The sequence below is a fragment of the Sceloporus undulatus genome, chromosome 10 (genome assembly GCF_019175285.1).
Source record: "Sceloporus undulatus isolate JIND9_A2432 ecotype Alabama chromosome 10, SceUnd_v1.1, whole genome shotgun sequence".
NCBI classification, from domain to species: domain Eukaryota; kingdom Metazoa; phylum Chordata; class Lepidosauria; order Squamata; family Phrynosomatidae; genus Sceloporus; species Sceloporus undulatus.
In genome coordinates this window covers 15460772-15474569 of record NC_056531.1, presented here as the reverse complement: position 1 = coordinate 15474569, position 13798 = coordinate 15460772, and the positions used below count along the sequence as shown (strand labels likewise).

General features: G+C 46.9%; 1 protein-coding gene across 1 annotated transcript in view; it reads right to left on the bottom strand.

Moving 5' to 3' along the window:
• The window catches only part of R3HDM4 (R3H domain containing 4), a 16502-nt gene extending 2704 nt beyond the window's left edge, over nt 1–13798 (bottom strand). The window contains exons 1-4 of the mRNA XM_042441331.1: nt 13649–13798; nt 9936–10093; nt 8589–8707; nt 7330–7450 (exon numbers count right to left, since the gene is read on the bottom strand). Of these exons, the coding sequence (XP_042297265.1) occupies nt 7330–7450; nt 8589–8707; nt 9936–10093; nt 13649–13731 (481 nt within the window). The 5' untranslated portion in view covers nt 13732–13798. The remainder of the gene's footprint in view (nt 1–7329; nt 7451–8588; nt 8708–9935; nt 10094–13648) is intronic.

The following is a 13798-nucleotide window of genomic DNA, read 5'->3' as shown; positions in this document are numbered from 1 at the left end:
CATACTCCTATATCTGTGCATTTCATTTTTCTGCCATACTAAGTGCAGTACCTTACATTTCCCTGTTGAGGTCTCTGTTTCTACCTATATTTGTCTAATGCCTGATTTACAACGTTTAACCTCTGAGCCATCACTTCTGGACACTAGGGAGGACTTTAAACACAGGTGAGGTCATCTTTCAGTAGTGTTTGGGTTGGACTATATGGCCCTTAAGTGCCCTCCAACTTAGTTCGATGGTCCTATGATCCCCTGCCCTACCTTTCCAGTTGACTTCCATTTTGTCGTTCAGTTGTTCTTTCTTCTTTCTCGTTTCCTCCTCCACAACAACAAGACACGTTCTTGTTCCTCACGCGGACCGTTCATGAAGTCATTCCAAATCTAATCCAGGACACACCAGAAAGCAAAACAAAACCACATTTTCCTAACTGTGTTTCCAATACCTCCTGATAGCAAACACAGAATTGGAAAAGTTACTTCGGGGGACTTCGGCTCCCGTAATCCCCTCAAGATTGCATGCGTAAAAGGATTGAGAGTTATAGTTTGTAAAAAAAAAAGCGATTAAAAATGATTTCTCACCAAGCTTTGGGAGCTTGATGAAAAATAATGCATGCAATTGCTATTGCGCTTTTTAATCTTATTTGTAAACTGTTCTGTGTCCCAATTTGGGGGTAAACATAGTAATATAATAATAATAATAATAATAATAATAATAATATAATAATAATCATGCATTTGCCACATTTCATTGCTATTTTTTTATCCATCTTGTTGGCAAAACAACCATTTTAGTGGATAAAACATTTTAATGTCAATTAAGTTGCCAGGAGGTTTGCAAAGCAAGCCAGGGATTCAGAAAAGTCTGGTTTGTTTTTCAAATGTGTTGAGTCACAATTCCACCATGTTTGCCAGCAAAGCCATGCTGGGAGATGGGGAAGGTAGTCTAACACATCTGAGGGGACCCCAATTTGGGAGGGGAAGATATTTAACCAAGGAGAATCTGGAGCTGCAGAAGTACCCCTTCCACTTGCTCACTGGTTTTAGGGATGAGGCAATGGGGCTCCCATCCTATTGCTTCGTCCCATTAAATCTCTCATCTTGTAGATGTTTATGGGATGGGACCATAAGGGCGCATGCAGTCCAGCCTGCCAATTCGCCAGGGCTATTCAAATGGCAAGGAAAAGATTGCACCTAAAGACGAGGAAGACTTTTTGAAGGCTATGGAAAGACTGTACTGTTTTGGAGGTGGTGGATTCTTCTTAAATAAAGGTAGAAATCCTTTTGGGAATGCATAGTTGCCTTCCTGCATGGCAGAAGGGGGTTGGGTTGGATGACCCTGGGGTCCCTTTCAACTCCAGATTCTTTGCTATTGCAAAGTGGTCAATTGGGACTTGGCACCTATTTTTCAGGAAGTGGAGGATGCAAAGATCTGATCTGAAAGAGGAAGAGGATCTCCTACAAAATCAGGCACCTCTTTTCTGGTGAGAGAAGAGAGAGGTTTAAGGGAAACGACAAACCTTCATGTAAGTCCATCCTTTTGCAGGCTCTCGTGAGATGATTCGGAGTTGCCGGGTGAGAAAACTCGCCTTCTTCGCTGGTGCAATCGTCCCGCTCCAGAGGGTCATCAAGGAACGTGCTGCGGCGCAGAATAGAAATGGGAAAGCCATCATAAATTCTGTATAAGCGATCCAGGGACACAGAGAGGCAGTATCTCAGACTTGATTTTGCCCATGGCTTTACTGCAGAAACTCAATGGCAATTGAGCTGGAAAAGACACTAAGGGTCATCCAATCCAATCCTGCAGGCAGGAATACACAATCAAACACTCCTTGCCACATGGCTATCCAGCATAAGAAAAAGAGATTTTCCTCCTAAATGTTAGGAAGAACTTATGAAAGTATGAGCTGCTGTTCGGAGGGTGGTAAAGTCTTTCTATTGAGGTCTTTAAACATAGGTCGGCATGGCCTTTCTTGGGGGTGCTTTGAGTCTGTGTTCCTGCATGGCAGGGGTTGGACTGGATTGACCCGTGGGTCACTTCCAACTATGTTTCTATGTGGCTCGACAGACCGCCCCAAAAGGGTGGCCTGGAGCAAAATGTTTTCCCTCTGGAGGACACTGCAGGCAGCCAAACCACACAGCATCCCTTTGGGTAAAAAGAACCTGTGAAAGCAGGTCTTTTTATGGCGCTGTGACTGCATGATCGCTTCCTTCATCATGGTGGTGCCCGTGTGGATGAGAGGCTGCCCATGATGACGGCAGCGGCACATTCTGCGTTCCGGACAGTGTGTTGCGGTGCAGTGGGAACTCTAAAATCACAGCCACTGTGCCGTTTACCACCAGTAGTGTATCGGCCCTATGACACATTTAGGGATTACACTGGTGCCTCAGAGGTTGGAGGAGCCCCCTTCTTTGGAGGTTTTAAACAGAGGCTGAGGGCATCTGTCTCAGGGAATGCTTGGATTGTGTATTCCTTGCATGGCTGGGGGTTGGACTGGTGGACTTTGTGGATCCATTCTCGGCTATTACGTTGCTATGAATTCTGTGCATGGCTGCATGTAATAAATAGCCTAAAGAACCAACAGTGCCTGCTTGTCATCCCATGACAATATCCCGAGATTCCAGGGTGTTGATGCTAGCTCTGTCTAATGTTGGTAGCCAGACAAGAAGGTGACCAAACAGACCTCCAAGAGATACAGATTAGCTGACAAGCTGCAAAAGCCCCTCAACCCTCCAGTCTAAGGGAGACCTGGGTGCGAAACCAGGCCTGCTTCACCCCCCCCCAACCTAAGAACGCTTACTGTTCTCCAGCCGCTGCAAGCTCTTGCGTCCTTGGCTGGGGATTGATGAGGTCCGAGTTCCGGATGGCTTGGTTGATGTAGTACTGCTTCCGTTTGGCTGGGAAAACGCTTGGTGGAAGGAGAATTCCCCAGAAGGGGCAGGCAACCCTCGATCCTTCGGCAAGGGACAAAATCCAGCCGAGAGAGAGAGTCAAACAAGGGAGCGGGCTGGCCAAGTCAGAGCGGGAAGCACAGACCTCTGCTGTACGGCTGAGAATCACATTGGTCTTTTTAGCTACCGCATCACACTGCTGGCTTGTGTTCACACTTGGGTCTTACTGGGACTTCTAGATCCCTTTCATATAGAATTAGTTCAGCCATGGAAGGCACACAACCACAGAAATGTAATGTTGCACCCTGTCACCAAAAAAGCTTTGACATAGGGAATAATATGGCTTATAACTCATTGTTTCCAACCACAGATCAACATTTGGCCAGCTCATGTGGCCGCCCCATCCTAGAGTTGATCTAGGAGCAAGGATGACTCAAGGAACCGACCAAACAGGTTTTGCAATTGCTAGATGGAAGGAAATAGTACGTGCCACTTTCCTTCTGACCTTGCCAGGAATGTTGTGGGCACCGCCGTTCAAGAGGATGTGGACCAAGTGGCCAAGGGTCAAAAACCAAGCTTGGAGGGACGTTTCAGGCCGAGTTTGGAGAACGAAAGACAGAGAGATGCCATGGTAGAGCCGTTTTGAAATATCGGAAGATGGGCCTGCTTGTTTCTGCTGCTCCAAAGAATCAAATATGTTCTCTGTGTCTCCGATTGATGCAGTGACTAAGGATGGCGTCTCTCCCCTGATGCCTGTTTGTAGTCAGTAATGGGCTGGATGAGGGGAAAACAACTCAGACTGAATCCAGAGAAAACAGAAGTATGTGATAGGTTCCTCGGGTCTAAGGAAGATTTGCCAACCTGTCCTGGACGGGGTCACACTTCTTCTGAAGGACGAAGTTCGTAGTTTAGGAGTACTTCTGGACTCGTCCCTGCAGATGACATCTCAAGTAGATGGCGACGGCCAGAAGTGCTTGCTATCAACTTCGGTTGATAGGCCAACTGCAACCCTCCGGGCCAAGGAAACCTTGAAACGGTGTACACGCTTGGTAACCTCTCGTCAGAATTTCTGTAATGCACTTTACATGGGCTACCCTTGTACCAAGCTCGGAAGCTTCAGTTGGTACAAAATATGGCAGCCAGATGGTCACTGGTGCATCTAGGCTGACCATAACACTAAGCTGAAAGCTCTTCATTGGCTGCCGATTCGTTTCCGGCTCACTCACAAGGTGTTGGTTATTTCACCTATAAAGCCCTACATGGCTTCGGCCCGAGTTACTTACGGGACCCGCATCTCCCCATATGATCCGCCCCGCACACTCAACACCATCTTCCAGATATGTTTCCTCATCTCAAAGGGCCTTTACATAATGGCCCCGAGGTTGTGGAATAGCCTTCCTCACGAGCTCCGTCTCACGACCCCCTTGGAAACATTTAAAAAGAGATTAAAAACTGTGCTCTTTCCACCCAAGCTTTCCCCCCCGAGAGTGAAGACCAAATCTGCCTGTCTGACGACGATATTCTGCCCTTGCCTCTGGATGTCTGATGTTTGATAAGCTATTGATGTTATATTTAGTCTTACGTATTTTATAAGATTGTTGTATGAATTCTGATTTTAGTAGCCTGTAACCCGCTTCGATCCATCGGGAGAGGCGTGGAAACACAAATAAATTTTATTATTATTATTAGAATTATTTGGGGGGGGCACACATAAGACATTTATAATTCTTATTTCTTTCTGTTGTTGTTGGTGTTGTCCTTGTTGTGTGCCTTCAATTGTTTCTGAATTACGAACAGCCCTACATGATCCTACCATGGGATTTTCTTGGCAAGGTTTGCTCAGGGAAGTTTGCCATTGCCATTGAAGCTGAGAGAGTGGAATTGTCCAAGGTTGCCCAGTGGGTTTCCAGGGCCAAGTTCACTATATTACTATTAGTATTACTATTATTATTCAAATTAAATTGCAATAGAGCCCCTTCTCACGCTGTGCTTCTGCAAAACAAATTTATAAAAACCGAAAAGATAAAAAAGCAAACCCTCAAAATAGAATTATGGGAAAAGCAGAGTTTGTTGCCGACAAGGAATTGTGTGTCACCCTTGTCGCGTTGCGTGGTTTTGTTAACTAAGTTAACAAACGGTTGCATTTCCAAACCCTCTTTGAAGGCCGCTCTCCACAGAGCAACACAACAAGGTAGTTGCAATTGCAATTTCCTATTTGCAGAGAACAACAGATAGAAACTTCCAAATCCGAGACCAATCTCAATCAGTTATGTGGTGTTGTGTGTGGTGTCGTTGTGTGCCTTCAAATCATTTCTGACTTATGGCAACCCCAAGGCAACCTATTTGTTTCTTCAGAGCAGGTTTGCCATGGCCATCTCTGGGGCTGAGAGAGTGTGACTCACAGTGGGTTTCCTGAGCTGAGCCAGACATTTGAACCCAGGTCTCCCGGAGCCATAATCCAACGCTCAAACCACAGTATTATATCATTTCCCATATGGGTTTAGCCCACTTTGGTGACTCAATTTAGGGTGTGTCTTACATGTAGAAATGATGGCAGTTTGACACTACTTTCAGTGCCATCACTATGGAATTCTGAGATTTGTATAGTTTTCACAAGGCGTAAAATTAAAATGTGGGAAAAGGGGAAACAAGTGGTGCCTCGGGTTACGAATTAATTGTTCCGGCTAATTTCGTAACCCGAAAAGCTTCGTAAGCCGAAAACCATAGGCGCTAATGGGGAAAAAAGCCGCGGCTTGCCGCGGCTCCATTTAAAAAACAGCGCCGGAGTTTTTTCGTAACCGAAAAAAACTTTCGTAACCGAAACAATAAATCCTATGGGATTTATTCGTATCCCGAAAAATTCGTAGCTGGGTATTTCGTATCCCGAGGTACCACTGTATTTTGATCTGGCGGGGGGCTGTTTTGTTTAGCTGGGAAAAGCGCAGCCCAGCAAGATAGGGCTACAGTCTTAAAAGGTGAGAACGGGACCCAGGGGGTATCCAATCCAACACCCTCTTAAACCATGAAGCCCTCTTGAAAGATGCCCATCAAGTCCTCCCTGTGAAACCCCCACCAAGAAGGAGGAGCTCCACCTGTCAGAGACAGTCTATATTATCCCCATGCCCTGGAAGATAAGGCTGCAAGGGATCCTAGAAGGCCTATAGTCAACCTCCCATCAAAGCCAGCAGAGGAAGCAAAAAAGCACCCCTGGAAGGTCTCATCCAGCCTCTCTTGAAAGCCCTCCAAAGGAGGACAGCTCCCAGCTAGAGGCCAATCCATAACCTCCCCACTGGCTTACAGCTTCTATGATCTATGACCATGAGGCTGCAAGGGACCCCAGGGGCCATATAGTCAACCCCATAAAAGGTCTCCTCCCGCTCTTTGTGAAAAGCCCCTCCACAGGAGAGATCCCACCTTCAAGGCAGTTCATGTTATTTCCACTGGCTTACAGTTTCTATGATCCTTGACATTATGGAGCAATAGGCTGGAAGGGACCCGGGTGGGGGGCATAAATCATCAAGTCTCAATCCCTTCTCAATTCTTTGGTCCTTTAGTGTTTTTTTAAGACTTCAACTCCCAGAATTCCTGGACACTGAGCCTAAGACTGGGGCTTCTGGAAGTGAGTCCAAAAGCATCTGGAGGCTCAGAGGTTGAGAAGCACTGCTGAAAAGCCAAGCCAAGGAGCCTCTTGGGAGACCTGTCCTTCCACTGCCTGCAAATGCTGGAGCCCTATGGGGCATACCCTGGGAGACAGCAACAGCACCAGCCTCGGCAGCAGTGGCTAGCTGGCTGCCTGCCTGCCTTCTTTCTTTGCCCAGCAAGATTCCTTCCCAGCCCTTGGACTCACCCATAGTTCCCTCCAAGGGGCCTGTTCTGGCTGCTGGGGCTCCTCGTGGTGCCTCCAGGGTTCTTTCAGACCAACAATGGCTGCCCTCTGGGATCCCTCTGCTTCCCCTCTCCTGAACCCAGCAGCTCCTAAAAAGATGATGGGGAGGGGCAGGGCTCCCCCCCCCCACTATTACTTCCCTTGATCTAGACACTATACTTCTATTGATACAGCCTAAAATCGCATTGGCCTTGTTAGCTGCCGCATTGCACTGTTGACTCATGTTCAACTTGTGGTCAACTTGGACTCCTAGATCCCTTTCACATGTAGTTTCATTCAGCCAGGTTTCCCCCATAATCCTATATCTGTGCATTTCATTTTTCTGCCATACTAAGTGCAGTACCTTACATTTCTCCCTGTTGAAGGTCTCTGTTTCTACCATAGATTTGTCTAATGCCTGATTTACAACGTTTAACCTCTGAGCCATCACTTCTGGACACTAGGGAGGACTTTAAACACAGGTTGGAGGTCATCTTTCAGTAGTGTTTGGGTTGGACTATATGGCCCTTGAAGTGCCCTCCAACTTAGTTCGATGGTCCTATGATCCCCTGCCCTACCTTTCCAGTTGACTTCCATTTTGTCGTTCAGTTTGTTCTTTTTCTTTCTCGTTTCCTCCTCCAAAAACAACAAGACGCGTTCTTGTTCCTCACCGGACCGGTTCATGAAGTCATTCCAAATCTAATCCGAGACACACAGAAAGCAAAACAAAACCACCATTTCCTAACTTGTTTCCAACATCTACCCTCCTGATACAACACAGAACTTGGAAAAGTTACTTTGGGGGACTTCGGCTCCCATAATCCCCTCAAGATTGCATGCGTAAAAGGATTCTGAGAGTTATAGTTTGTTAAAAAAAGCGATTAAAAATGATTTCTCACCAAGCTTTGGGAGCGTGATGAAAAATAATGCATGCAATTGCTATATGCACTTTTTAAATCTTATTTGTAAACTGTTCTGTGTCCCAATTTTGGGGGGTAAACATAGTAATAATAATATTAATAATAATAATAATGCATTTGCCACATTTCATTGCTATTTTTTGATCCATCTTGTTGGCAAATCAACCATTTTAGGTGGATAAAACATTTTAATGTCAATTAAGTTGCCAGGAGGTTTGCAAAGTAAGCCAGGGATTCAAAAAAGTCTGGTTTGTTTTTCAAATGTGTTCAGTCACAATTCCACCACGTTTGCCAGCAAAACCAATGGCTGGGGATGATGAGGAATGTAGTCTAACACATCTAGAAGGGGACCCCAAATTTGGGAGGGGAAGAATATTTAACCAAGGAGAATCTGGAGCTGCAGAAGTACCCTTCCACTTGCTCACTGGTTTTATGGGATGAGGCAATGGGGCTCCCATCCTATTGCCTCGTCCCATTAAATCTCTCATCTTGTAGATGTTTATGGGATGGGACCATAAGGGCGCATGCAGTCCAGCCCCTGCCAATTTGGCGAGTGGATTCAAATGGCAAGGAAAAAGATTGCACCTAAAGACGAGGAAGAACTTTTTGAAGGCTATGGAAAAGTACTGTTTTGGAGGGTGGTGGATTCTTCTTTAAATAAAGGTTAGAAATCCTTTTGGGAATGCAATAGTTGCCTTCCTGCATGGCAGAAGAGGGTTGGGTTGGATGACCCCTGGGGTCCCTTTCAACTCCAGATTCTTTGCTATTGCAAAGTGGTCAATTGGGACTTGGCACCTATTCTTTCAGGAAAGTGGAGAGATCCAAAGATCTGATCTGAAAGAGGAAGAGGATCTCCTACAAAATCAGGCACCTCTTTCTGGTCGAGAGAGAGAGAGAGTTTAAGGGAAACGACAAACCTTCATGTATGTCTCATTTTTGCAGGCTTCGGTGAAAATGCTCGGAGTTGCCGGGTGAGAAAACTCGCCTTCTTCGCTGGTGCAATCGTCCCGCTCCAGAAGGGTCATCAAGTAACGTGCTGCGAGAAATAGAATCATAGAATCATAGAGTTGGAAGAGACCACTAGGGCCATCCAGTCCAGAAATGGAAAGCCATCATAAATTCTGTAATAAGCGATCCAGGGACACAGAGAGGCAGTATCTCAGACTTGATTTTGCCCATGGCTTTACTGCAGAAACTCAATGGCAATTGAGCTGGAAAAGACACTAAGGGGTCACCCAATCCAATCCCTGCCATGCAGGAATACACAATCAAAACACTCCTGCCACATGGCCATCCAGCCTATAAGAAAAAGAGATTTCCTCCTAAATGTTAGGAAGAACTTATGAACAGTTATTGAGCTGCTGCTTCGGAGGGTGGTAAAGTCTCTTTCTATGGAGGTTTTTAAACATAGGTCGGATGGCCATTTCTTGGGGGTGCTTTGAGTCTGTGTATTCATACATGGCAGGGGTTGGACTGGATGACCCGTGGGGTCACTTCCAACTATGTTTCTATGGGGCTCGACAGACCGCCCCAAAAGGGTGGCCTGGAGCAAAATGTTTTCCCTCTGGAGGGACACTGCAGCAGCCAAACCACACAGCATCCCTTTGGAGTAAAAAGAACCTGTGAAAAGCAGGTTCTTTTTATGGCGCTGGTGACTGCATGTCGCTTCCTTCATCATGGTGGTGCCCGTGTGGATGAGAGGCTGCCATGATGACGGCAGCGGCACATTCTAGCGTTCCGGACAGTGTGGTTGCTGCGCAGTGTGGAACTCTAAAATCACAGCCGCTGTGCCGTTTACCACCGGTATGTATCGGCCCTATGACACATTTAGGGATTACACTGGTGCCTCAGAGGTTGGAGGAGCCCCCTTCTTTGGAGGTTTTAGAACAGAGGCTGGAGGGCCATCTGTCTCAGGGAATGCTTGGATTGTGTATTCCTGCATGGCTGGGGGTTGGACTGGATGGACTTTGTGGATCCTTCCAATTCTAGGATTCTATGATGCTATGATTCTGTGCATGGCTGCATGTAATAAATAGCCTAAAAGACCAACAGGGTGCCTGCTTGTCATCCCATACAAATATCCCGAGATTCCAGGAGTGTTGATGCTAGCTCTGTCTAATGTTGGTAGCCAGAAGGCGACCAAACAGACCTCCAAAGAGATACAGATTAGCTGACAAGCTGCAAAGGCCCCTCAACCCTCCAGTCTAAGGAGACCTGGGTGCAAAACCAGGCCTGCTTCACCCCCCCAACCTAAGAACGCTTACTGTTCTCCAGCCGCTGCAAGCTCTTGCGTCCTTTGGCTCGGGGGATGAGGTCCGAGTTCCGGATGGCTTGGTTGATGTAGTACTGCTTCCGTTTGGCTGGGGAGAAACGCTTGGTGGAAGGAGCATTCCCCAGAAGGGGCAGGCAACCCTCGATCCTTCTGCAAAGGGACAAAATCCAGCTGAGAGAGAGAGTCAAACAAGGGAGCAGGGCTGCCAAGTCAGAGCTGGAAGCACTAGATCTCTATTGATACGGCTGAGAATCACATTGGTCTTTTTAGCTACCGCATCACACTGCTGGCTTGTGTTCAACTTGTGGTCTACTGGGACTTCTAGATCCCTTTCATATAGAATGTAGTTCAGCCCATGGAAGGCACACAACACACAGAAATGTAATGTTGCACCCTCGTCACCAAAAAAGCACTTTGACATAGGGAATAATATGGCTTATAACTCATTGTTTCCAACCACAGATCAACATTTGGCCAGCTCAATGGTGCCCGCCCCATCCTAGAGTTGATCTAGGAGCAAGAGATGACTCAAGGAACCGACCAAACAGGTTTTGCAATTGCTAGATGGAAGGAAATAGTCGTGCCACTTTCCTTCTGACCTTGCCAGGAATGTTGTGGGCACCGCCGTTCAAGAGGAATGTGGACCAAGCTGGTCCAAGGTCTGAAAACCAAGCCTTTGGAGGGACATTTCAGGCCGAGTTTGGAGAACGAAAGACAGAGAGATGTCATGCTAGAGCCGTTTTGAAATATTGGAAGATGGAGCCTGCTTGTTTTCTGCTGCTCCAAAGACTCAAATATGCTTCTCTGTGTCTCCGATTGATGCAGTGACTAAGGATGGCGTCTCCCCCCTGAATGCCTGTTTGTAGTCAGTAATGGGCTGGATGAGGGAAAACAAACTCAGACTGAATCCAGAGAAAACGGAAGTACTTGTGATAGGTTCCTCGGGTCTAAGGAAGATTTGCCAACCTGTCCTGGACGGGGTCACACTTCTTCTGAAGGACGAAGTTCGTAGTTTAGGAGTACTTCTGGACTCGTCCCTGCAGATGACATCTCAAGTAGAAGTGCTTGCTATCAACTTCGGTTGATAGGCCAACTGCGACCCTACCTGGGCCAAAGGGACCTTGAAACGGTGGTACACGCTCTGGTAACCTCTCGTCTAGATTTCTGTAATGCGCTTTACATGGGGCTACCCTTGTACCAAGCTCGGAAGCTTCAGTTAGTACAAAATATGGCAGCCAGATTGGTCACTGGTGCATCTAGGCTTGACCATATAACACCTAAGCTGAAAGCTCTTCATTGGCTGCCTATTCGTTTCCGGGCTCAATACAAGGTGTTGGTTATCACCTATAAAGCCCTACATGGCTTCGGCCCGAGTTACTTACGGGACCGCATCTCCCCATATGATCCGCCCCGCACACTCAACACCATCTTCCAGATATGTTTCCTCATCTCAAAGGGCCTTTACAATAATGGCCCCGAGGTTGTGGAATAGCCTTCCTCACGAGCTCCGTCTCACGACCCCCTTGGAAACATTTAAAAAAGAGACTTAAAACTGTACTCTTTCACCAAGCTTTCCCCCCCGAGGAGTGAAGACCAATCTGCCTGTCTGACGACGATATTCTGCCCTTGCCTCTGGATGTCTGATGGTTTGATAAGCTATTGATGTTATATTTATTCTTCGTATTTTATAAGATTGTTGTATGTATTCTGATTTTAGTAGCCTGTAACCCCGCTTCGATCCATCGGGAGAGGCGGGGAAACACAAATAAATTTTATTATTATTATTAGAATTATTTGGGGGGGGGGGCACACAATAAGAATTTATAATTCTTATTTCTTTCTGTTGTTGGTGGTGTTGTCATTGTTGTGTGCCTTCAAGTTGTTTCTGAATTACGACAGCCCTAAAGTGATCCTACCATGGGATTTTCTTGGCAAGGTTTGCTCAGAGGAAGTTTGCCATTGCCATTGAAGCTGAGAGAGTGGAATTGCCCAAGGTTGCCCAGTGGGTTTCCAGGGCCAAGTTCACTATTATTACTATTAGTATTACTATTATTATTCAAATTAAATTGCAATAGAGCCCCTTCTCACGCTGTGCTTCTGCAAAACAAATTTATAAAACCGAAAAGAATAAAAAGCAAATCCCTCAAAAATAGAATTATGGGAAAAGCAGATTTGTTGCCGACAAGGAAGTTGTGTCCTTGTCGCGTTGCGTGGTTTTTGTTACTAAGTTAACAAACCGGTTGCATTTCCAAACCCTCTTTGAAGGCAGCTCTCCACAGAGCAAAACAACAAGGTAGTTGCAATTGCAATTTCCTATTTGCAGAAACAGATAGGAAACTTCCAAATCCGAGACCAATCTCAATCAGTTATGTGGTGTGTGTGTGTGTGTCGTTGTGTGCCTTCAAATCATTTCTGACTTATGGCAACCCCAAGGCAACCCTATTTGTTTCTTCAGAGCAGGTTTGCCATGGCCATTCTCTGGGGCTGAGAGAGTGTGACTCACCCAAGTGGGTTTCCATGAGCTGAGCCAGAATTTGAACCCAGGTCTCCGGAGCCATAATCCAACGCTCAAACCACAGTATTATATCATTTCCCCATATTGGGTTTAGCCCACTTTGGTGACTCAATTTAGGGTGTGTCTACACTGTAGAAATGATGCAGTTTGACACTACAGTACTTTCAGTGCCATCACTATGGAATTCTGAGATTTGTAGTTTTCACAAGGTCGTGAAATTAAAATTGTGGAAAAGGGGAATATTTTGATCTGGCGGGGGCTGTTTGTTTAGCTGGAGAAAGCGCAGCCCAGCAAGATAGGGCCTACAGTCTTAAAAGGTGGAAAGGGACCCGGGGGTCATCCAATCCAACCCTCTTAAACCATGAAGCCCTCTTGAAAGATGCCCATCCAGTCTCCCTTGAAAACCCCCCAAAGAAGGAGGAGCTCCCCACCTTCAGAGACAGTCCATATTATCCCACTGCCCTGGAAGAATAAGGCTGCAAGGGATCCTAGAAGGCCATATAGTCCAACCTCATAAAGCCAGGCAGGAGGAAGCAAAAGCACCCCTGGAAGGTCTTCATCCAGCCTCTCTTGAAAGCCCTCCAAAGGAGGACAGCTCCCAGCTCCAGAGGCAATCCATACCTCCCACTGGCTTACAGCTTCTATGATCCTATGACCATGAGGCTGCAAGGGACCCCAGGGGGCCATATAGTCCAACCCCATAAAAGGTCCTCATCCAGCCTCTCGTGAAAGCCCTCCAAAGGAGAGATCCCAACCTTCAAAGGCAGTTCATGTTATTCCACTGGCTTACAGTTTCTATGATCCTATGACATTATGGAGCAATAAGGCTGGAAGGGACCCCGGGGGGGGGGGGGCATAAAGTCTCAATCCCTTCTCAATCTTTGGTCCTTTAGTGTTTTTTTAAGACTTCAACTCCCAGAATTCCTGGACACTGAGCCTACTGACTGGGGCTTCTGGGAAGTGAAGTCCAAAAGCATCTGGAGGCTCAGAGGTTGAGAAGCACTGCCTGAAAAGCCAAGCCAAAGGAGCCTCTTGGGAGCCCTGTCCTTCCACTGCCTGCAAATGCTGGAGCCCTATGGGGCATCCCTGGGAGACAGCAACAGCCAGCCTGGCAGCTGGCTAGCTGGCTGCCTGCCTGCCTGCCTTCTTTCTTTGCCCAGCAGCCCTTCCTTCCCAGCCCTTGGACTCACCCATAGTCTCCCTCCAAGGGGCCTGTTCCTGGCTGCTGGGGCTCCTCCTGGGTGCCTCCAGGGCCTTCTTTCAGCCCCACCATGGCTGCCCCTCCTGGGATCCCCTCTCCTGAACCCAGCAGCTCCTAAAAAAGATGATGGGGAGGGGAA